This window comes from Geotrypetes seraphini, chromosome 12, assembly GCF_902459505.1.
Source record: "Geotrypetes seraphini chromosome 12, aGeoSer1.1, whole genome shotgun sequence".
Lineage (NCBI taxonomy): Eukaryota > Metazoa > Chordata > Amphibia > Gymnophiona > Dermophiidae > Geotrypetes > Geotrypetes seraphini.
The window spans coordinates 101,155,620-101,181,517 of NC_047095.1; the positions used below are offsets into that span (position 1 = coordinate 101,155,620).

At 42.6% G+C, this 25,898-nt stretch overlaps 2 protein-coding genes across 2 annotated transcripts in view; one reads left to right on the forward strand and one right to left on the reverse strand.

The window, feature by feature from the left end:
* The window catches only part of LOC117346184 (vomeronasal type-2 receptor 26-like), a 44,020-nt gene extending 38,836 nt beyond the window's left edge, over nucleotides 1–5,184 (reverse strand). Inside the window, exons 1-2 of the mRNA XM_033915586.1 lie at nucleotides 4,939–5,184; nucleotides 4,829–4,897 (exon numbers count right to left, since the gene is read on the reverse strand). Of these exons, the coding sequence (XP_033771477.1) occupies nucleotides 4,829–4,897; nucleotides 4,939–5,184 (315 nt within the window). The remainder of the gene's footprint in view (nucleotides 1–4,828; nucleotides 4,898–4,938) is intronic.
* Nucleotides 5,185–18,909: 13,725 nt separating this feature from the next.
* Nucleotides 18,910–25,898, forward strand: part of LOC117346185 (vomeronasal type-2 receptor 26-like) — a 48,457-nt gene continuing 41,468 nt past the window's right edge. The window contains exons 1-2 of the mRNA XM_033915587.1: nucleotides 18,910–19,151; nucleotides 19,968–20,259. Coding sequence (XP_033771478.1) covers nucleotides 18,910–19,151; nucleotides 19,968–20,259 — 534 coding nt within the window. The remainder of the gene's footprint in view (nucleotides 19,152–19,967; nucleotides 20,260–25,898) is intronic.

The following is a 25,898-nucleotide window of genomic DNA, read 5'->3' on the forward strand; positions in this document are numbered from 1 at the left end:
ACAGGTACACCCTATCGGGTTGGTATACACCCGGGCAACTATCTTTGAGAAACTCATGTGTGACATGCAAACCCCTTATTCTTGGCATGAACTTGTACATTCATATGTTTATCTTTTTTATAATTCTTTCAACCACCTGATGAGATCTTGCACCTAGCCTGGGAATGATATGGGACCAAACCAGTGTGGTTCTGGGAAGAATGCCGGCCAGAGCAAGACTATCATTTTGCATTTTCTTTGTCAACAGCACACTGTTAGTAGAAGTAAGGTTGTTGCCACCTAAATATATAATGAGGGCCCTAGGGGAAGGTTGGGTTCTGCGAGCCCATAGAATGGAAGGCATTAACTGGTCCCACATAATCCCCCGGTTCCTAATCTTATTACAGCTACCGATGATCCAGGCAGTCCTATATTTTCATCCATGGATCTTGCTTGTGCTCTTATCTGCGCCCAGTGAATAAACGAGTGTCCACATATCCAAATCAGTCTCTGGCTCTCCTGGGCAGACATTTTTAGACACTATTATACAGGGGTGTATGAGACTTGGTCAAGCCTGATATACTGTCTATAAGCATTGGACTATTTGCTGAGGGTCATGATCTGTTGCTTTGAGAGGCCCTGGGATGCCACATACTTGGCTGCCCTATTCTAAATGAATTCATCCAGAAATACATTCTTTGCATCTCTACCTTGTCTAAGCATAGTTGAAGGACTCTAGCAAAATGGAATCGGGAAAATGGGGAACAATCTTCATGAAGGTACAAGGGGCCCAAAGGCCTATGTACCATGTAAGCCTGAAAATTAGCAAATGGACATGTCAGTACCTCTTTGTATATGTTTAAGGTAGTGATGAACCCTTACCTAATTGGTCTGTCTTAGACCTCGCTATTATGATTTCCAAAGCTCCTTCTAAACAAGGTATTGGCAAGGGTATGGAATTAGGGACCAGTTCATGGATTAGGGCCAGTGAAAAGGTACACTTGAACAACAGAACCTCAAACACATCATGGCATATAGAATGCAAGATGTTCAACAGCATTAGGGAGCCTCCTGTCAGGAGGGGTTGCTTGTAAGCCTTCCCAACATTTCATCATGCATCTGATAACAAAATGTTTGGTAGAGTTAGTGAGGCTAAGGCCCTCAAAAAAGAATCTGATACTCAATATGGTGGCTGCCACCCTGGTTCTATTTACCCTGTTCCATCTGCAGTGTAGACTGAACTAAATAGATGAGAAATCCAAATTGGCTTCACCACCCCACTCAGCCTGTCCTTAGACCCTGAACAACTGGATATATTTTTTCCTGATCGGTTCCGTGAGAGACTACAATACTGTTCCCCCTCATTTGCATGCGTGGATCGGAGGATGATTAGGACAGAGGTTAGTGAATTGGGTCAGAGGGAAATTGGGTTGCAAAGGGGTCGCTAAGTAGTTGGAACTTGATTGGTGGGCTTAGTGAATCTAGCCCTAAGTACTTTTATTTATAGAACAGGCTTAAAATAGGTGCCATTACCAGGGCCTTTACCAGTCACCCTGTTATAGAGTTATGCTGCAAGCTTATAAATTTAGATTTGGCATGGAAGATAACCACATCCTCATTGAACTGCAGCTGGGGAGTAGCTTTTCTCTTTCCAAGGATTAGGAAGGATTAAAAGAGAGCAATGAAGGTTTCTGATCTAGTAGTTTAACCTCCAGGTATTATACCCAAAAGAGATAGGACCTTGCAAGGGCAAGGAAGTTCCCTCTCATCCTTCTTATTGCCAGCATACAGAGCGAATCTGACACAGAGCAAGTATAAATATTTCCATAGGCACTGCATACCTCTCTACAATTCACATACCAGAATGTATGAAGGTAGGGCTAGTCTCAGTTAGGGCACTGGTCTTTGACCAAGGTCCACTGCATGAGCGGACTGCTGGGCACGATGGACCACTGGTCTGACCCAACAGTGGCAATTCTTATGTTTTTATATGTGCTTCATTATTTCTGTTATCTACATCTCCTATAGGAAACCTTTTAGCCATCATTAAGGAAGGCAATTTTAAAACAAATGAATGATGGGGTGAAAGAACACAAATCAGTTCAAACATTGTTCTCTCACTATACATATTTACCTGAGCATTCTGGCCTTTACATATAAATAATTTACAAAATTATGATTTCTGCCTCCAGTTTAAACCTTTAGTTAAGCTGACCTACAAATGCACTCTAACTCAGCTGACCCTCACTATCTCTCATCACTTATTTCCCCCTATGATCCCCCCCCATGAGCTCCACTCAGCTGGTAAGGCCCTCCAAACTGTACCCTTCTCTTCAGCTGCCAACTCCTTCTACCTTGCTGCACTATATGCTAGGAGCAAGCTGCTCGAATCCCTATGGCAGGATTCATCTGTGACAGCGTTCAAGACCCAGTTAAAAGCCCACCTTTTTGAGAGTGCTTTTGACTCCTAATTCCTCTCACCTTGAGTTCTGCATCTCCAACCCTATATGTCATTTATGTCTGTCCAGTTAGATTGTAAGCTTTTTCAAGCAGGGACCCTCTATAAATGTCAAAATGTACAGTGCTACAAATGACTCCACTTGTGTGAAGCTGAGAGTCCACTCAAATGGAAGAAAAGCCTCAGGTTTTATCAGCAGAGCCCAAGCTCAAACCACCACATCATTGGCAAAATCTTCCACGGAGTGACGGTCTTCTATTGAGGTTTAAAATTGTAAAGGACTGAGATTTTATGCAGCTAAAACAACTGTGACTATATAAGTTTCAAGTTTCAAGTTTATTTTTGATTTGTTGGATCGCTTATTTAATTTACTAAGCGATTTACAAAAAGTAATGCAAATAACAGGTTAGTTAAAAATTTAGTACAATGTTAAAAATAAAATCATACAGACTAACGGACACATAAGGAAAGAAAGGGTAAAACTACAATTGTAAAAAAAAAAAGAATTTGAAGGTAAAAAACATGAGGTAGGGGAAAGAGAAGAGAAAAAAATAAATTGGAGAAGAATTAGGAAAAATCGTTTCATACATTAAATGCGTCTTTAAAAAGGAAACTTTTTAAGCTACTTTTAAACTGTTTCAAATCTTTTTCTACTCTAAGATACTGGGGCAAGCTATTCCATAATTGTGGGGCTATAACAGAAAAAATGTCAGTGCGACGAGTTCCAATAATTTTTAGTGATGGGACTGTTAGAAGATTTTGGTTAGTTGATCTTAAAGTGCGAGGAGTACAATATGGGATAAGTAATCTGTTGATAAATTGAGGTTCATTTGAGATCAATGCAGTTTCATGGCACTAAACTTCTTAACATGTGTCAATTCATTAAGCGTTTATTAAAAAGTTATAACATACATTAAAATGTACAGTGCTGCATATGCCTTTCAGCCTATATAAATGATAAATAGTAGTAGGGGTAGTTAAGCAAAGTCAGAAAAATAATAATAATTTCAGTAATTTCAGGCTCAGTGATATTTTCTAATTCTTGAACTTAAATTCCACTGTCTCAATAAGTTTCCTCTATTTCTCCCATTTTTCTCCCTGTCTATCTGCTACGGCTCCTGAAGAAGCCCTTTGAGAACAATTTCAAAACAATTGATGCAATAGAAAGCATTTTACAAGGATTTTTTGAAACTGACCACAAGAGCTAAAAGTTGACAAATGGAGAAGATGAAATGGTGTATTGATGCACTGGTGAAATGATGGCCCCAGATATTCATCTCCGACAGGTGGTAGACTATGTTAGGTTTAAGGGACTCCTATATCTTATAGCCTCAAATTATACAAAACAATAATGTGTGTTTGTTAGCATGCATTTGGATTCTTAACAAATTTAGGGCTCCTTTTACAAAGCCACGGTAAAGATGCAGCAGTGGTAAATGCTCCACAGCTTTATAAAAAGATCCCTTAGTACTTGCTGAATTGACTAAATGCATCTTAACCTCTCACATAACATGTGTCAATTCATTAAGTGTGCATTAAAAAGTTCTAACATACATTAAACCACGAGTTAAAGCAATACACCGTACATATTAGTTATATTGGACTTAAAGAGTGAAGTGAGTTACTGAGAGTCACAAGTAATATCAGAAGGGCAAATAGGATTTGAGTAGAGGTCTGCACAGGTACGGAGATCATGGGAATCCTGCAGGTCCTGCGGGAGTCCTGTGGGAATCCCCCTTAACCCATGGGACTCCCATGGGGACCCCCTTCTGGCCCACGGGACTCTCACGGGGATGGAAGGCTTTGGAAGCAGGGTTCGTCCATATAATATAATGGACACGTCAGCCTTAGTAAAAGAGGGGGTTTATAAGTTAATTACCTAAACAGAAAACAAAAAAGGGTTCCACCAAAGAGATTCCACAAGGAAAACAGCAGCGCAAACACAAAAGAAACTGTGGAATTGATGATCCTGTCAGAAGTAATTGCTGCTTTTTATGGGGATGGGTGGGGCTGGAGGTAATCCTTGTGGGGATGGGTGGGGATGGAGAGGATCCTGACGGGGACGGGTGGGGATGGAGAGGATCCTGGCGGGGACAGGTGGGGATGGGTGGGATTTCTGTCCCCACGCAACTCTCTAGATTTGAGCACTGGATTCCAGCCCAGGGCTTTAATAGCTTACTATCTGCCCCATTAATTACTTTCATGTAGTTTTATTGTAGAAGTGTTTGTTTCTACCTCACTATTTGAATTCTGCATTTTGTCACAGCTATAGTTGAGTGGTTAATAATCTGGAACCCATTTTACAAAGCCTGACAGGGCGGGACGACTCAGTAAATGCTCAGACTCCTATAGGAATTGAAGACATCGGATCATTTGCCGCGAGGCACTCACCTGCACAGCTTTGTAAAAGAGGGCCTTGGTTTCAATTGGCTGAAGGTTGATGTTCTTTAAGGAAAGGCTCTAGAAGAGGATAGGACATGAAATCAAAGATGCTCCCTGACCTGTGGGTAGTGGTATGCACTGGAGAGGCGGTAAAACTCACTCGAATGCTCAGGTGGAAGACCTTCAATGACAGCAGTCAGTGGACCAGATGTTTTGCAGCTGTAGTTTGGGACCCCGGTGTCCATTCCTGTAAATATTCTTACAGTAGCTCTACACATAAATAATAAGTCGTTGTAAGGTTCATCAATATGGAATCCCAGTGTGAGGTTGGGTAAGAGGTCTGAGCTGTTGTTAATCTCCTCCATCGCAGCCACAAAAGCCAGGAAGTCATAATACTTCAACTCGTCAAGACTTTAAGGACAATAAATGACAGATAATATGAAAAATTAGCATCAGAATAAAAGCTACAAAAATCTATTAAGGCTTAGCAGAAATTATGGGTTCCTTTTACAAAGGTGCGCTAGCGTTTTTAGCGCACATACTGGATTAGCACACGCTAAAACTGCTAGCGCACCTTTGTAAAAGGAGCCCTAAATGGTTTTTCCCTCTCTCTCCTTCCTTCCTTATATTTTCTATTCTTCAGCTACAGCAGATAAATGCACATCCTACCCAAATGCATATAGCCTTTATCGGTGACAGGTCAAATGCACGCGCCGACAAAGGCACGCTGAGACAACTGAGCGCAAGGCGGAAGCCAACGCAAAAAAAAAAACAGTGTTTTAAGGGGCTCCGACAAGGGGGGTTGGTAGGGAACCTCCCCACTTTACTGAATACAGATCGCACCGGCGTTGTGGGGGATTTGGGGGTTGTAACCCCCCACATTATACTGAAAACTTCACTTTTTCCCTAAAAAACAGGGAAAAAGTTAAGTTTCCAGTATAATGAGGGGGATTACAACCCCCCAAACCCCCCCCCCCCCAATGCCGGCGCAATCTGTATTCAGTAAAGTGGGGAGGTTCCCCACCAACACCCCCCGTCGGAGCCCCTTAAAACACTGTTTTTATTTGGCGTGGGCTTCCGCCTTGCACTCAGTTGTCTTGGCGCGCCTTTGTCGCCGTGCGCTTTTGACTATGAACCACCTTTATCACTAGACCCTAGCACCTAGCATAATACTTCAATGATGAAAGACTTTAAGGACAATAAATAACAGATAATATAAAAAATAGCATCAAAATAAAATATACAAAATGCTATTAAGGTTACAAACAGTGCTCAAAGTTTAGCAGAAATGCACACAGCCCTAAACACTGGACCCTAGCACCTCTGTTTCTTTGCCCATCCATAAACTCTCCACCTATGATTACGCAGGAGCTAGCAAAGGTTTACTGAGGAAGTGGTATCAGGGAGAGATGGCATGGTTGGAAGTACCGGTCAAAGTTCCCTGACCTCACTAATTAAAAAAAACAGCAGAAATTCATATCCAGTGCAAACAGAGATACGTCCCAGACTGCAGAGATAAGGAAAGATACATTGAGGGAGGGTAGAAAGAAATGGGAAAGATGAACGGAGGGGGTAAGAGAAGAGAAAGATTTAAAAAAATAAAGGGAAGAGACACTGAGAAGAGAGAAGAGGAGAGAAGAGAAGAGAGGGGAATGAGTGTAGGAAGGGTGAGAAAGAAGAGAGGAGAAGAGAAGCAGGGAGGGGCATACATAAGCCAAACCCAACTGCAATAGTCCCCTGAATGCTGACCTTTCTTGTACCCACACTACCCTCCTTCTCACATCACTCATACTAGGCATAACATGGAAAAAAAGAGCTGTAAATAAGTGTCTCTAGCTTTGAAAACTTTAGCATCCAAAGATCCCTGTACCATGAGTTAGTTGCACTGTAGCACATGCCTTGATCAATCAATATAAAACCAGCAAACATATCATAGATACTTACCCAAAAGACTCAGATATATAGGGGGGATATTTGTAGGATGGAGTAAAAAAATGGATAATAGTTCTGTGTAGCTATGAGTCCCCCAATCATGATGTCTCCATCCCTATAATATCCACGTAGTGGTCTTTCTGTTTTGAAGCTCTGAATTGTACACTGACACTCGGCCATCTTCCACAGGATATCACAAAGCATCAACATCAGAACCAGTTGAGCTTCCATCTTTAACGTTATGTTCACCCTTCCTCCTCCAAATGTCCTCGTTGGGCATAGCAGGGGATGCTTTGTGGTTACTGATGGTCTACTCCGATTGAATATTTGAATGATGAATAGAAAATGCATTTACAGCAAAAGAGAATGAAGAAAGAGTGGAATTATAATGCTGATGGAAAGGTAACTGCTCTATTTCTAGCTGAGCTCCAACACCTTGAGGGGTATCAGGTGGTCTATGCTGTGCATTACTGCTTGGAGGTTAAGCCTTGAGGGATATCTGCTCCTGTCACCTGTATTTACTATGAAAATATAGGTTGTTTTTTTAAATATAATCTTATAGATCTTGTGCCTTCATTAACTAGAGACAAATATTAATTTGATTGGAATTCTGGTGCAGGATATAATGTAATAACATAATGATAATAGAAAAAGATGAAATAGCCTTTCACCCTGCGCAGTTATTGATTCGATACATTTGAGATTCTGGTCAGATCTGTTATTTTGAGTTGGTCCACAGTTACTGTATGTTAGGTGGGCCTTCTCAAACTACCACACTGCCACAATTCCCCGCTGCCACAGCTAAATATACTTTATCGTACATCTTACCTCCTCTTCTTCTGCTACTGGATCTGGCTTTTCCTGCCTACAGCCCAGTAACTCCCTTCCTGGTTTGCCTCAACTCCTGGGTGGCAGCAGCAACATACTTCCACTACTTGTGCTGACCCCACAGGCTTAGGGTTACCAGTTTTTACAAATATAAAATCTGTACCCATAGCCTCACCCTCTAGGCTCACCCAGTTAAACCCGGTCCTGCCCTGTTCCACCCAAGTCATGCCTCAGCCTTGCCCCAACTTCTTCTTTTGCTCAGAGCTGTGTTAGAAGGGATTCTATGCATGTGGAGATATGACATGATGACATCACACATATGCATGTATTTCTGTGACAACACCGTGCTGTATCCATGCATGGGTTCTGAAACAAAACTGGGTGGGACACTGATGTGTTGACAATGGCACGCCAACAATCCTGCGCAGGACTTCTGTGCTAAAAAGTGTTCCTGTTACCGCTGTGAGTGGGGGTTTGGGGTGGGAACCTCCCAGTAAACTGAGAAGTGTTTGCGCTCATGTTGGGGGGGGGGGTGTTTGGGAGGGAAACCCCATTACACTGTAAACTGCCATTTTCCTTCATTTTTTGGGTAATCAGCAGTTTTCAGTGTAGTGGGGACCCAACGTAAGCGCAAACAGTTCTCAGTTTAGTGGGGGGTTCCCCCCACACCCCCCCTCTGAGCGCTAAGAATAACAGGTTTTAAGTGGTGTACAGAAGTCCTGTACGCCATTGTCTGCATGGCAATGCTCCACGTGGTTTTGACGCATCACCTCATGCATGTGCAGATCCCTCCAGATGTGGTCCTGAGCTGGAAGCTTTTTAAAACCCAGACAAAGTGCTTGGTTTGAAAAGCCATTCGGATACCTGAAAAAGAGGACAAGTATGGGTAAATGCAGACATCTGATAGATTCCTGCCAGAAAGAAAAGAGGAAGTGACATTGGTGATGGCAGGGCATAGCAGAGGGAAGTCTTGAGGGCTGATGCATGTAGCCGATGTGCCTCATTTCCCCCGATACACCAGGAAGGAGGAAGTTTAGAGAGAGGGAGGAGTTTCTGGGTGAAGGCTGGATCCAGATGTGGCAGAGAGGGGAGAAAGTCAGCCATTGCTGATTTGTCTTGGTTGGCCCTTAGCCAATAATGGGTTGACCTGTATCCCCTTATATCTTTGCCACTGGAAGAGGCATGGAAGTTGATAAAGAGGGAGAAAGCAAAATGACAGAATTCAGGTCCCCAGTGCAGGAAGTGGTGGAGGTATAAAAGCAGCCTGACCCTTGTTCTGTTATCTCTTCCAAAACTTACAGAGTCAATGTTCAGATTGTAGAACGACTGGCTTGAGTGGAGGAGTGGCCTAGTGGTTAGAGCAGCTGCCTCAACCCTCTGTATAGGTAGAAAGACTGAATTTACTGAGCTTAGATCTGCTAAATAAATCTGTATTAAGCAGATTTGTTTTACTTATTACAAAGCCTTGTGGTTAGAGATCAAAAAGATGAGGTTCGGGATGGTAAGAAGGGGAGATCCAATTTGCTCTGCAACAGAAGGTGTTGGATTACTAAGGAAGGAACACAATAGTCCCAGACTTCCTTCTGACGTACTCCACCTATTCAGAGCAGGAGGTTACATCAGAAGGAAGGCTGTGGGGTTGGCATGAGCAGCATGTATCAGTCATCCTGCTCTAAGGTTACCTTATGGCTCCAAAAAAGGCAGATGGATTGAAAAATCTGGGTTTTACTCCTATTGCTTCCAACAGAAATAAAATCCAGATATCTCAATCCATCCTCCTCGCTTCCATTTGTTTTAGTTATTTATATACCACCTATCAATTGCCTAAGCAGTTTACATTGAGGTAGTTAGTCATTTGTCCCTATCTGTCCCGGTGGGCACATAATCTGTCTAAAATACCTGGGACAATGGAGGATTGAGTGATTTGCCCAGGGTCACAAAGAACAGTGCAGGGCTTGAACCCACAACCTCAGTAAAACCTGGATATCTGAATCTGTCCTCCTTTCTCTGGAGCTTTATGGTAACCCCTATTACTGAGACTGCTTAGCCTATGCCTGAGCAGAGGGGGAGGAGCGATGGTTGTCTGGAAAAGTGGTGAACCCAGAGGACAGATATGATTTGACAGCAAGTCATGCAGTAAGTCGGTTATGTTATGCTAGAGAATTTAGGTTACTGTAAATGACTGACAGTAGGATGACACTGGGGGAGGAGAGCTGAGGGATAAAAGTAGCTGTAATAGGGAACAGGAGGTGTTTGGTGGCCAGAGAGAAGTGGATTATCTCAGACTGGCATTTCAATGGAGGAATGAGGAAAAAGAAAAGCAGCTCCTGGTGGTTGAGCAGAGTTTAAGTGAAAGCTTTGGAAATGGGAGAATGAGCCCCCTGAGAGTGGTACACGGGGAGGCCTGTTCAGGAACAGAGTTGGGTGAGGAAAACTTCATCTCTGTGTGAGAAAGAACAGACAGGGAGGCTGGGTTTTGAGCCATCCAGAAAGCTGGGGAGAATCCAAATGGGATGCTTGCCTGGTGTGAGTGGAGAAGCCCTGGATTGCTTTGGCAGATGGGATGGGATTGGAGGAGAATGAAGGTCTATTTGGACTCTTGTTAATAGCTGCACATTGAGGATTACCTCTTATATTAGGTGCATCCAACCACGGCCCTCAGCATGTTAGGTTTTCAGGATTTCCCCAATGAATATGCATACAATAGAAGTAGTGCAATCAAAAAGAACTCATGCAAATTCATTGGGAAAATCCTGAAAATCTACAAAATACAAACATTTAATCAACTATTTGAAAGTTTGTTAAAATTTCTCTAGAACACCCCTAATCTGTGTTTCAACTAATCTCCTTACCAGTCATTTTAAAACCACACCATATTAATGGCCGGTTTGTGAAAGAGCCCTCATAAGTCTTAATCTCTCAGACAATCAAACCCTTCACAATCTCGCATTAATCTCTCAGACACCCTAATCTCTCAGACATCAATATCTTTCGCAATCTCACACTAACTCTCAGTCGGCTTTTTCTAACTTTCTCTCTCTTTCTTTTTTTTTCTCTAATTTTCTGACAGGCAGACCTAAATCACAACTTGGAGATGGCAGGGAGGACTAGAAGCACCAAGGCTACAATAAATTCCAGAATTTCAGCCACCATGGGAATCCAGGAGGAGATCACGGATGGCGTGCGGAGGGAGGAGGATCCAGGACGATGGACAGAGGTCTCCGTGCAGACCGAGTCCATCCCTCGGCATTACACTACAGTCTCCACGCAGACAGAGGAGGCCGCTCAGCTGGATGGGGCCCTCATGCAGGAACTGTGGAGCCTCAAGGAGGAGGTGGAACGCCTGAGGAGCATCCGTGAGGATGAAGCCTACATCGACGGAGTCGTTCAGGAGTTGTCTCAAGTCACAGAACATGCCCACGACAAGTCCATTCTCGAGACGCCCAAATCATCAGCTTTGAAACCAACATTTGGGATACAGGCAATGGCCAGCGACAATGACACCTGACAGCTGGTGACCTCTTCCACAGGCAAAGGCAAACAAAGGAGATCCCCCCCTTTTTCAATCTCTTCATCCTCTTCTTTTTCTCCCCAACAGGCCAACCCTATGTCAACCCCTCACCTCGTCCTGAGGAACAGATTCCAGATTCTCCAAGAAGAATCTGCTGATGACGATCAAGAACAGACCCAACACGAAGAACAGGAGCTGACCCAACAAGCAGCTCCATCTGATGACCGACTCCCCCCCCTCCACAACGAAAGAAGCGCAGAGTAATAGTCATTGGGGACTCCATGCTGAGGGACACCGAGGGACCAATCTGCAGACCGGATACACTCTCGAGAGAGGTTTGCTGTCTACCTGAAGCCAGGATACAGGACGTCACCACCAACCTGGGTAAACTACTCACACCTCATGACCATTTTCCTATGCTTCTTATCCACATAGGTACGAACGACACTGCAAGGAACACCCAGGAGACCATCGCCAGAGACTTCAGAGCCTTGGGTGCAAGGCTGAAGCAGACGGGTGCACAGGTGGTCTTCTCTTCAATCCTTCCAGTCAGAGGCAAGGGAAGAGCCAGAGATGAATGTATCCTAAGAACCAACGAATGGCTACAAGGATGGTGTCGGGATATGAACTTTGGATTCCTGAATCATGGAGAGGCGTTACAAGGACTTCTGGGACCAGACGGACTCCACTTGACCAGCAGAGGTAAGAACATCTTCGGACACCGACTAGCCCGCCTGCTTCGTAGGGCTTTAAACTAGGTAAGTTGGGGGAGGGTACCTACTCATGTACTGGTGCGGAAAGGAACTATCCTGATGGGATGAGTCGACACTCTGCTTCCAAGGTAAGGGCACACATAGCAAACAGTTCTCTAGGAGCCACACAGACTCAGGTGGAAAACGCCTTACAGCGACCTAGAAAACACAATGTGTGGAGGGCCATGTATATTAATGCTCACAGTTTAGGCAATAAAATTCTAGAGCTGGAAATTGAAATAAGGGATGCCAACCTAGACGTGGTGGCAATAACTGAAACATGGTTTACGGACTCACAGGGGTGGGATATGGCTATACAGGGGTACAATTTACTTCGTTGTGATAGAGAGGGCAGGTTAGGTGGTGGGGTAGCACTATACATTAAAGAAGAAATCAAAACCACCAGGATCACAGATGTCAAATACACCGGGGAGTCCCTTTGGGTTAACCTGGCAAGAGGTGGCAATAAATGCCTGTATCTTGGTGTGGTATACAGACCCCCAAGATAAATGGAAGACATGGACACGGAATTAATTGAAGACATAGAGAATATCACTCTACGGGGCGACACTGTTTGGGGACTTCAACATGCCTGATGCAGACTGGAACACATATTCAGCAACCTCCAGCAGCAGCAAGAGGCTTTTGGCCTCCATAAATGGTGCACAACTAAAACAGATGGTAACGGAGCCCACTAGGGCCCAGGCGATCCTTGACCTGGTACTCACCAACGGGGAAAGAGTCTCAGAGGTCTCGGTAGGAGATACGCTAGCCTCCAGCGACCATAACATGGTATGGTTCAACCTTAGGAAAGGATTCCCTAAATCAATCACAAAAACAAAGGTACTTAATTTCCGGGGCACCAACTTCATACGCATGGGAGATTTCATCCATCAGACGCTGCAGGACCAAGCAGAGACCGGTAATGTAGAAGCTATGTGGTCGTAGCTGAAATCATCCATACACGAAGCTACTAATCGCTACATAAAATCGGTAGACAAACGGCAATTTCGGTGTGCACGGTAATTTCATGTGTGCACTTAAAACACTAGTGCATGCATGTGTCCCACTTTACTTAGGGCTAGTGTACCGCTAAATGCAGCGTTCTAAACTACGACACCATCGAAGGTCAATTTAAGCCCCTGCACAGTTCCTCTATGAATTTGGCAAATGCGCATTCCACATACTACGTTTTGACGCCATTAAAAATCAACTTACATCCCTGCGCCATTCATCTAAAAATTCAGCGCATGCGCAGGAAGTTGTTAACACATTAGCAGGGAACCAATAGCTCTTTTATTTTAATATTTTGATAATTCTACTTAACCTACCTATTCTCAAAGTGTTCTTTTAATAAATTAATTTATCCTCTCATGAAAATGTATCCAATCTAGTCTTATTATATTTATATTAAATCTTCTGTGAATTAATTGTATTCAAACATTAAAAATTATTATCAAACCTATTAAGGTAATTAAGGGCTCCTTTTACATTACATTACATTACAGATTTCTATTCCGCCATTACCTTTCAGTTCAAAGCGGATTACAAAAAGAGTTATGGAAGAAGGGTTACAATGTTAGATCAGAGAAGGTTTCCAAGAGAGGGAAAAGTAGGATCTGGGGTTAGGGAGGGGATGGTAAGAGGGGGGTTAAGCTTTATCATGGTATTAAGCTTTATTAAGGGATTTCTTGAAGAGTATAGTTTTTATTTCTTTCCTGAACATCTTGTAGTCTGGGGTTGTTGTCAATAGGTTGGAGACTTGGTTGTCTATCTTCGCTGCCTGAGTGGCCAGTAGTTCGTTGTATAGTTTTTTCCTTTTTACTTCTTTGATTGGGGGTAAGTGAATGGGGTGTGTGTTTTTCTATGCCTGGTAAAGGTGGTTTGGATGAGGCTGTTGTTTAGGTAGGTTGTCTCCATTTATAGTTTTAAATAGTATACAGTAGAATTTAAATTGTATTCTTTCCTGGATTGGGCCGCCGCGTGAGCGGACTGCTGGGCATGATGGACCTCAGGTCTGACCCAGCGGAGGCATTGCTTGTGTTCTTGTGTTCAATGAGAATTGATGAATGCCTCAGTAATGTGATCATATTTTTTCAATGAATAGACGAGTCTCAGAGCTGTATTCTGAATTGTCTGTAGTTGTTTAATCATTATTGCAGGGCAGGGGAGGTAGAGGATGTTGCAATAGTCTAGGATACTTAGGATTAGAGATTGTACTAGGAGCTAAAATTGTGTTTTTATCAATCCTGAGCTACAAGGTTTGAGCGATTATTTGAAAGCAAACTTAGGTAAGCGGGTTATGCTTCAGGTCAGGTGACCCCGAAAAGAGGGCTAGGAGGTCCATGTCCACTCCCAGGCTCATCAGGGGATGAGTTATTACTGGGAAGTGAGCTCAGGGGAGTAAATATTCTTTGAGGCAGGTGACCTGGAATGGGGCATAGAGGTCCATGCCTACTCCCTAGGCTCTTGCTAACATGGTGCGGTCAGGGGCTTACAGTTTTATATTTGTCAATAGCGCAATGTTTGTAGATTGGGAGGTGAAACAATTATTACACTTCTCCCTCTGTATTCGCAGTTTCAGCATTCACGGTTTCGATTATTCAAGTTTTTTAGCTTGTTGGCTCCTCCCCCAAACTTACATCATCTTGCATAGAGAAATCGCTGATTCCAAGCATTTACAGAGAAAATCGCCGATTCCCAGCACTTTCTTCACCATGTTTTGCCTCTCCTTCAGGAACAGGCCAGGTCTCCCGCCATGTTATTTGTGTTTTCACCATATTCACGATGGTTTTTAATAGAAAACAGCGAATAACATATGAAAAAGTTATTTGCGGTTTTTCTGTATTTGCGATTCTGTTAATCCCCTATCACAGCGAATACGGAGGGAGAAGTGTAATTGTTTATTTAATTGTACCCTAATAAACAAAGCTGCGGCCTGAATTTACCATCAATATAGTGTCTGTGGTTTATTTATTATAGTTGCTATAGCTGAGGTTGTCTAAGGCTTGGTTTATCAAAGATAAAAGCATCACTAATTAGGGGGTTAAGTGAAGTGGGAGTGGGGTTGGGTTGTATGGGTGCAACTTGACCATTCCAGATCCATGTTAATCTACAAAGCAATTACCCAGTGCTCAGTACATACATTTATCTCCCTTTAATGTTTGCAACAGAATTCTAGAAAAAACAGTCAGTTTGAATGAGCAGTTTTGCAAAATCTATTCACTTCCTGAGAGACAACTTTCCCTCCAGCCCTCTTTCATTATGCCAGGTTCATATATTTAAACTCTCCTAGGGAGTTCCATATGTGAAAATATAATGCCTGCTTATCCTCAGAGAAAGCAAAGCACCTGTAACAGGTGTTCTCTGAGGACAGTAGTCATAAATTCTCACAACCTGCCCACCTGCCCTAGCTGTCTTTTTAGCTTATTATACTGTACTGATGGTCTCACGCATTGACGCAAGGTGGGAAGACACCAGCATGTGCACGGTGGGGGCACCATTCAAAAATTTTAAGTGACAGTACACTTGGCAGTGTCTGCACCAGGCTCCTTAGATGACATCACTTATATGTGAAAATATATGCATGCTGTCCTCGAACTACTGCTACAGATAAGTATATATTTTTTATCACCAGCTACCTAGAACTGTCTCCCACTAACCATATTTAGTAATCTTTCTTTAAAGATATTCAAAGCTAAGGTAGAAACATGGCTTTATAAACAGGCTTATAATACCTAAACTAATTTAAGGGTTAATATCCTATGTCACCATGCTTCTACTCCCTAAATCCCCACTTACCTCCCACTTTACAAAGCCATACTACTGTTTTGAGCACTAACCATGGCGGTAAGAACTCTGACACTCATAGAATTCCTATGAACGTCGGCAATCTTACCTCCACAGCCGGCACTAACTAAGCTAGTGTGGCTTTGTAAAGAAGGGGGTTAATTTCCCTGCTCTTACCCAATTTTCTACTTCATTTTCCCTTTGTATGATTGATATTATCTTGTAGTTTTGATAGAACTTCTCTCATATCTTATTATTTGGGGTTATATTCTTACTTTTTTTAGGTTGTAAACTGCTTAGCCCTGCATTGTCAGATTGAGCATTATAGCAAGTTTCCAAATACATAAATAAATATTATATTACATTAGTGATTTTTATTCTGCCATTACCTTGCTGTTCAAGGCGTATTACAGAAGAGGATTTCTGGACATGTCCAAAGGTGTTACAGAGTAGAGCTGGTTGCTTCAGAGGATTGAAATGTACCAGAATGTCAAGCATTTTCAAAACTCACAGATTGCCATTCACTGACTTCTAGTCTCTGGGGGGATGTGCTTTGTTCATTTTAAGGTTATTTCCAGATGTCCTTGTTTTCTAGAGATTTTATCAGTTTGCTTCACACACTCATGCTAATAAGATCTGGGGAGGGGTATAATAAAAAAAGTCTAAGTCTCCTTTTGGCCTAGGCCCTAAATACTGAAAGTAGAAGAAGAGAAAATGTCCATTCTAAAAAAAAAAAAAAATCCCAAATGAGGTTTTTTTGGGGAGAATGGCCTACATCAGAGGTGTCCACATGCGGCCCCATGAAGTATTTTGTGCGAACTCAGTTGAGGGCAATGCAGTGTTTTCCTCTGCTGCCCCTGGGTGTTTACTGTATTGCTGGCTCCCTCCTCTGTCTTGCTGCAGTGTTTGTGTGGCCCCAGAAAAAAATTTTTCAGCCAATGCAGCCCAGGAAAGCCAAAAGGTTGGACACCCCTGGCCTACATCTAAGTTCAGCTGTTTAAACGCCCAGACCACCAATACAGTTATAAGATATTACCAACCAAAAAACAGCCTAAATCCCAAACGCCCAAAACCAGGCTTTTTAGGCAAAGGAGGGGCCAGTTCTTCGCCTAAAAGCTGGATTCTGTAACCGGTGTCTGTAAGAAACAACACCGGTAACAGAATCCACACACATCCCATTCAGCAATGATCGCAGTAGGAGAGATGGCTCATCTCCCCTGCCGTGATGGTGATTGCCCCCCCGAACCGCGGCACTTCGGGGTGAGCATCATGGAAGGGGAGATGAGAGATCTCCCCTGGTGTGATCCTCACCCTGAAGTGCCGCGGATCGAGGGGAGGGGCAATCGCCATTGCAGCAGGAGAAATGCCCAATCTCTCCTGCAGCGATCTACTTCCCCGATCGGATCAGGCAGGAGCGAGCCCAACTCCTCCTGCCCTGAAGCACATCACATATGCATGCATTTGTGTGACATCACCACGCTGTATCCGTGCATGCGCAGGTACCCTCCCAATGTGGTCCTGAGCTGGAAACCCAACCCAACATGACTTCCCCCAACATGATCTGGGCAGGAGGGTGCCCATGCCCTCCTGCCCCAGTGATCCCCCTACCCCCACCCCCATTAAGATATGGGCAGCAGGGATACCAGGCCCTCCTGCTCACAAAGAACCCTCCCCCAACCGCCCCCACAAACCCCTGATTGGCCCCTTGAATCCCATCACCCGCTGACCATGTGATACCACCCCCTCACCCCCAACATCCCCTTTACCTGAAAGAAGTTAGATGGACGGATGGGTCCCTACCCCGTCTGCCCTGCAGGCCTGCCATACACAGAATGTGGGCCTTAGGGCCTGATTGGCCCAGGTGCCTCAAGCCCCACCCACAGGAGGGGCCTTAGGTACATGTGCTGGGTTGGGCCCATGTGCCTAAGGCCCCCCCCTGTGGGAGGGGCTTGAGGTACCTGGACCAATCAGTCCCTAAGGTCTGCCATTCTGTGAATGGTGGACTTGCTGGGTGGACAAGCTTGGGACCCATCCGGCCAACTTCTTTCAGGTAAGGTGGGTGTCGGGGGTGGGGATGGGTGGTGTCATGGGGCCAGTGGGGATGTCACAGGGTCGGCAGATGGGAGGGTCAGGAGGCCAACTTGGGGTTTGGGGAGGCGGTTGTGGGGGGTTCATAATGGTAAGGAGGGCCTGGGATCCCTCCTGCCTGTATCTTAGTGGGGGTGGGAGGTAGGGGGGTTGCTGGGGTAGGAGGGGTTGGGCTTCCAGCTCAGGACCACATTGGGAGGGCACCTGCGCATGCACAGATACAGCGTAGTGATGTCACACAAATGCATGCATATGTGTGATGTCATCATGTCATATTTGCACATGCACAGTAACCCTTGCGATACAGCTCTGAGCAAGAGAAGAGGTTGGGGGCAGGGCTAAGGCATAACTAGGGCAGAACAGGGCAGGACTGAGTAGAACTAGGTGGGCCTAGGGGGTGGGGCTATGGGTCCAGATTTTATATTTGTAAAATCTGGTAACCCTAAGCCTGTGGGGTCAGCACAAGTAGCAGAAGTCTGTCGCTGCTGCCACCCAGGAAACGAGGCACACCAGAAAGTGGAGTTACTGGGCTGTAGGCAGGAGAGGGTGGCAGCAAAAGCCAGATCCAGTAGCAGAAGAAGAGGAGGTAAGATGCAGGAGAAAGTGTATGAGGCTGTGGTAGCAGAGGATGTGGCGGTGGTGGTAGTTTGAGAAGGCCCACCTAACATAACTATGGGCCAACTCAAAATAACAGATCTGACCAGAATCTCAAATGTATCCAATCAATAACTGTGCAGGATGAAAGGCTATTTCATCTTTTTCTGTTATCATTATGTTATTGCATTATATCCTGTACCAGAATTCCAATCAAATTACTATTTGTCTCTAGTTAATGAAGGCACAAGATCCATAAGATTATATTTGAAAGAAACAACCTATATTTTCAGATGACAGGTGCAGATATCCCTCAAGGCTTGACCTCTGATCTGGAAGACACAACAGAGACCTCATGGTACCCCCAGAGGAGTTGGAGCTCAGCTAGAAATAGAGCGGTCACCTCACCTTCAGCATCGTAATTTCACTGTCTTTCTTCATTCTCTTTTGCTGTAAATGCATTTTCTATTTATCATTCAAATATTCAATTGGATAGGACCATCAGGAACCATAAAGCATCCCATGCTATGCCCATGGAGGACATTTGGAGGAGGAAGGGCAAACATTTTCACAGAAACTTTTTCATAATGTTAAAAATGGAAGCTCTACTGGTTCTGATGTTGATGTGCTGTAGCATCCTGTGGAAGACGGCCGAATGTCAGTGCACAATTGAGAACTTTAAACCACGACTACGAGTAGGAAACCGACTACAACAACCACAACAAGGATACTATAGGGATGGAGACATCATGATTGGGGGACTCATAGCTACACAGAACGTTTATCCAATTTTTCCTCCATCCCACATATTTTACCCTTCTTTAATTGGAAGAACCTCGTAAGTATCATCATGGATGAGCTCCAATCTATGATATGCTTGCAGTTTTTATATTGATTGTTCAAGGCATGATCTACAGCTGTAACTAACTTATGTTACAGGGACCTTTGGATGGAAAAGTTTTCAAAGCTATAAACACTTATTTACTGTTTATTTATTCCATATTATACTAGTATGAATGCTGTGAGAATGAGGGTAGTGTGGGTACAAGAGAGGGCAGCATTCAGGGGGACTAATGCAGAAGGGTTTGGCTTGTAAATGCCCCTTCCTGCTTCTCATCTCCTATCTTCTCTTCTTTCTCTCCCTTCCTACACTTATTCCCCTCTCATCTCACTGCCTCTTCCCTTCTTTTTTAATTTTTCCCCTCTCTTTCCCCTTCCTTTCATTTCTGCCATTTCCACCTGCCCTCCCTTTATGTATCTTTTCTTATTTCTTGCATTCTGGGGCACATCTACACTTGCATTTGATATGAAATTCTAGCTGTTTAAATAGGAGTCTGATGTTATTTTCATTGGTGAAGACAGGGAACATTGACTGATACTTCCGACCATGCCATCTCTCCCTGGTACCACTTCCTCAATAAACCTTTGCTAGCTCCAGCATAATCATGGTTGCTGAGTTTATAGATGGCAAAACAAAAACTCCAGAGGTGCTAGGGTCAAGTGATTAAGGCTGCTTGCATTTGGAAAAGATGTGCATTTATCTGCTCTGGCCTGAGAGATAAACCTCGAGCGCTGTTTCTAAAATTAATAGCTTTTTGTATCTTTTAGTTTGATGCTAATTTTTCATATTATCTGTCATTCATTGTCCTTACAGTCATATACCCTTGAACTATTACAATGTCCTAGCTTTTGTCTCTGCGGTGGAGGAGATTAACAACAGCTCAGAGCTCTTACCCAACCTCACAGTTGGATTCCACATTGAAGAACCTTATAACCATGTATTATTATCGTATAGAGCTGCTATAAATATACTTTCAGGAATGGACACCGGGATCCCAAACTACAGCTGCAAAACATCTGCTCCAATGGCTGCTGTGATTGAAGGTCTTCTATCTCAGGAGTCGAGTGAGCTTTATAGCTTCTCTAGAATATACCACTACCCACAGGTCAGGCAACATCTTTGATTTCACTTCCTATCCTCTTCTATAACCTTTCCTTAATTTAATGTAAGCCCCCCTTCAATTCCTATAGGAGTCAAAGTATTTACTATGCAATCTATATTGTAAAAGGGTTCCTGATTATTAACCATTCAACTATAGCTGTAACCATAGGCATCAGATCGGGGGGGGGGGGAGCACAGAGGCCATGACCTCTCTAAAAATTGGTGGTAGCTCTGCTCCCCCACTGGCTGCTGTAACTTTACATTGTTGGTGTGTATCACAGAACAAGTCATTTCTATACTGCATAACCGATAAGTTCAATTTGATTTACAAAATTTAACAAATAATACAAACTAAAAAAAATTGATTAATTTGCAAACAAATATGTTTTCAGTTGCTTTTGAAAATGATTGTAAGACATGGAACTCAATAACAAAGGTTTCTGTTCTTTGTCCCAGAAAGCCACCTGATAAGAAAGCAAAGATTGGTGGTTTTTTGTATAACAACAGCCTTTGACAGATGGAAAAGTAAAAAGGTTGTATGAACTGCGTGAATGCTTGGATTGAGTAAAGGAAATAATTCAGATAAGTAAATGGGTGCCATTTTGAAGAGGAGTTTGTAACAAAGGCAACTAAATTTAAATTTATTTTGAGCCTACACAGGAAGCCTTCCTTCCCACCTAGTGGGACAGTGCCGCACAACCTCTCTCTTGGGCTCCCGACTCCCCTACATCCACCTCCTCCCTGGTGTTCGTTATTTTAAATCTTTGGGCAACGTCAATAAGATTGGTGTGCTTCCATTGGCATGCCCCAGAAGTCTTCATTCAGCAGCAATTTCCTGTTTTTGCATAGGTAGGCTGCTGCTGAATGAAGGGTTCTGGAGCAGGCCGATGGAAGCACCCTGATCTCAACGCTGGGATTTGTTTGTATATATTAGTACTTTTAGTTTGTGGTCCTGTATTTGCATCAGGGTTATCTGTGTTCTGCATGTGTGACCAAGGCCAGGTGTTCTGATAGGAATGAATGTTGAGAAGCAAACATTGTGTTTTGTGTAGTTTAATTTTGTAGTTAACCATTACGTGTTGTTAATAACATTATATTTTGTGTATATATGAAAAATGAATGGGAAAAAAATAGGTTTACAATTAGTACTATTATGGGGGCAGGGTTTGAGATGGAGATTGGATGGGATCTAGGGTGGAACTTTTTCCCCCCCTCAAACAAAAAAGCGTTCAGCTGCCTATGCCTGTGACAAAATGCAGAATTCAATTGCAAGGTAGAAACAAACACTTCTAAAAAACTACCTGAACGTAAAGAATTAATGGGACAGGTAATAAGTCATTAAAGCACTGGGTGGAAGCCATTGTTCAAATCATAGGTGCCCTCCTGACTCTCAGTAATTCACTTGATCCTCCATTACCACTTGTGCAAATTTGAAGTCCAGTGTAATTAAAATATATGGTGTATTATATTAACTCATGGTTTAATGTACGTTAGAACTTTTTAATACATGCTTTAATGAATTAAGACATCCCCATATTAATAACAGGATGGTTATGAAAGAATATTTTGATACTCAATCCTCAGAGGGAAATTGTACCCGTTGGCTCAAGTGTACGAATACACTGAACCCACTCTTCACGGGATCTCATGGGATCAAAATATATCATATTATGCAAAATATTTATTAAATTTTTCTATATTCAATATGAACTTGTACTTAACTTATAAAGTTCGTTCTTTCTTTTTTTTGAACTTATTTAAAATAGGAGCGCCTCCACCAACATGACCATGTTTCATGTACTTTCCTCAGGGTCGAGGCTCCCTTGTTAATTATCTGCAAAACATTAAACATAGCGTGAGTATCAAAACTTTTACCCAATCCCACTATAATAAATTACTAATTCAAAAATTCAAAAATTCATATGGCTAACCACGTTTCACCCCATGACTTAAAAGCCCACGATTCTAGCTTACTTTCTTGTGAGATTCGCTCCTCTCGATGTAGAATCATTCATTCTTTGAGGGCGTCTGTCGTCATTTCCGCTTCTTTTAAAACCCAGGCAAGGACACGCCCCCCCCGGGAATTGAAAAAAACACAGACCCAAAACCAGTACTGAATATAAATAATTATGTGTTTAGTGGAATTGATATAATTTATATGATGGACATCCAGTCGATTTCTTCATTTAACCCACTAGGGGACAAAGCCTCCAACTGATAAATCCATTTTTGCTCTTTTATGTTGAGCGCTTTTTTATAATTCCCACCCTCCTTCCCGATTTTTACACAATCAATAATTCGCCATTTTATATCAACCCAGGTATGATTCGCCTGGATCCAATGATTAACAATTGGTGCAGTATCTGTTAATGTATGTACCCTGGACTTGTGCTCATTCATACGTATCTTGATAGAACGTTGCGTTCTACCAAAGTAAATCTTGTCACAAGGACATTGAATAACGTAAATAACATTAGTGGTGTTACAGTTAGTAAACTCTCTTGAAGGTACCTCTATGCCTAACGTGGGGTGAATCCAAGTTTCCCCTGCCATAGTAAGGGGACACCACTGACAACTCCCACACCCCCTATGATATCCCTGTGGGCTTGAATTACATGGAGAATGAATTATCTCTTCAATATTGCGATGTCTTTGAAAAGCAAACAGGGGGGCCTCAGGCATGTCTTTCAACAATTGAATGACATGCCAATGTTGTAACAAAATTCGCTTTATTTTCATAGATAACGTGGTGTATTTCTGTACATAAACCAAATCGTGTTTCACAACCTGTCTCCTAGTCGACAGGAGTAAGTCACGGTTGGCATATTTCGCCCTGATATATGCTTTCTTAATAATAGACATAGGGTACCCCCTTTGGGAGAACCGTGCCCATAGTTGTTTTGCCTGCACCTTATAGTCCTCCAGAGATGAACATAATCTACGGATACGTAAGAACTGACTGGTAGGTAAATTAGAACGAAGGGAAAGAGGATGGAAACTCTGGTAATTGAGAAAACTAGCCCTATCAGTAATCTTTCGGAATAAGGAAGTTTGAAACATGTTTTGAAATTTCCTTATATGAATATCCAAAAAATCAATTTCTTCTTGTTTAATCTCAGCCGTGAATTGAATACACGGATCAATGGAATTTATCCATTGTATAAATACCAACAAATCTGATTTAGGCCCAGACCATATGAAAATGACGTCATCCAGGTATCGTTTCCATAACTTCACATGACGAAACAAGGGGTGAGTATAGATATGTTTTTCCTCAATATCTGCCACATATATAGTGGCAGCCGAGGGTGCAAGGGACGCTCCCATTGCGATTCCGTGAACTTGCAAAAAATACTCCTGTTCAAAAAAGAAAAAATTCTTTTTCAATACCAAGGTGGTAATATGTAAAAGGAACCCCGGTGTCAACCTAGGGAGCCAAACATGTGAAGTAAATATACCTTCCAATATGGTAAGGAGTTTATCAACCGGAATCATGGTATACAAAGATTTTATGTCCATGGTTACTAACCAATCTTGTTCATCAATGACTTGTACTTCATTTAAAATTTGTATCATATGCGTGGAATCTTTTATAAATGAAGCAGTTTCTTTAGCCACTTGTTGAAGAAATATGTCCAAGAACTTGGACAACGGTTCCAATAAAGAATTTTGCATAGTTACAATTGGTCGGCCAGGAGGAGTAGTGGTGTTCTTGTGTATTTTTGGAAGAAACTTGATTCTGGGTAATCGGGGGTATTTCTCTACCAGATAATCAGCTTCCTTCATGGTCAAAATATTATCCTTTCTTGCTTTATCAACTGTGTCCATAATTTCCTTTTTTAATTCAGCTGTGGGGTCCTCAGAAAGACGTTGATAAATGTCCAATTGGTTGAGCTGAGAATAAGCTTCCTGGAGATACGCTTCCCTTGATTGTATTATAATAGCACCCCCCTTATCAGCACGGGTGATGACCAACCGCGCATCATTTCGCAGGGTTTGGAGGGCTCCCCATTGTTCACGGGACATATTGAACACCACCATGGACCTAGAGTTTTCAATTTCCATGATGTCTTTTAGAACCAATTCTTTGAAAGTTTCAATATGATGATTTAATGGCCCAGGAGGACACCAACTTGATTTTTCCGTTACAAGAGAACCATATATCGATTCCTTCGGAAACTTCAATTGAAGATATTTTTTCAAGAGCATACCTCAATGGGGGGGGGATGGTTCTCTTGTAACGGAAAAATCAAGTTGGTGTCCTCCTGGGCCATTAAATCATCATATTGAAACTTTCAAAGAATTGGTTCTAAAAGACATCATGGAAATTGAAAACTCTAGGTCCATGGTGGTGTTCAATATGTCCCGTGAACAATGGGGAGCCCTCCAAACCCTGCGAAATGATGCGCGGTTGGTCATCACCCGTGCTGATAAGGGGGGTGCTATTATAATACAATCAAGGGAAGCGTATCTCCAGGAAGCTTATTCTCAGCTCAACCAATTGGACATTTATCAACGTCTTTCTGAGGACCCCACAGCTGAATTAAAAAAGGAAATTATGGACACAGTTGATAAAGCAAGAAAGGATAATATTTTGACCATGAAGGAAGCTGATTATCTGGTAGAGAAATACCCCCGATTACCCAGAATCAAGTTTCTTCCAAAAATACACAAGAACACCACTACTCCTCCTGGCCGACCAATTGTAACTATGCAAAATTCTTTATTGGAACCGTTGTCCAAGTTCTTGGACATATTTCTTCAATAAGTGGCTAAAGAAACTGCTTCATTTATAAAAGATTCCACGCATATGATACAAATTTTAAATGAAGTACAAGTCATTGATGAACAAGATTGGTTAGTAACCATGGACATAAAATCTTTGTATACCATGATTCCGGTTGATAAACTCCTTACCATATTGGAAGGTATATTTACTTCACATGTTTGGCTCCCTAGGTTGACACCGGGGTTCCTTTTACATATTACCACCTTGGTATTGAAAAAGAATTTTTTCTTTTTTGAACAGGAGTATTTTTTGCAAGTTCACGGAATCGCAATGGGAGCGTCCCTTGCACCCTCGGCTGCCACTATATATGTGGCAGATATTGAGGAAAAACATATCTATACTCACCCCTTGTTTCGTCATGTGAAGTTATGGAAACGATACCTGGATGATGTCATTTTCATATGGTCTGGGCCTAAATCAGATTTGTTGGTATTTATACAATGGATAAATTCCATTGATCCGTGTATTCAATTCACGGCTGAGATTAAACAAGAAGAAATTGATTTTTTGGATATTCATATAAGGAAATTTCAAAACATGTTTCAAACTTCCTTATTCCGAAAGATTACTGATAGGGCTAGTTTTCTCAATTACCAGAGTTTCCATCCTCTTTCCCTTCGTTCTAATTTACCTACCAGTCAGTTCTTACGTATCCGTAGATTATGTTCATCTCTGGAGGACTATAAGGTGCAGGCAAAACAACTATGGGCACGGTTCTCCCAAAGGGGGTACCCTATGTCTATTATTAAGAAAGCATATATCAGGGTGAAATATGCCAACCGTGACTTACTCCTGTCGACTAGGAGACAGGTTGTGAAACACGATTTGGTTTATGTACAGAAATACACCACGTT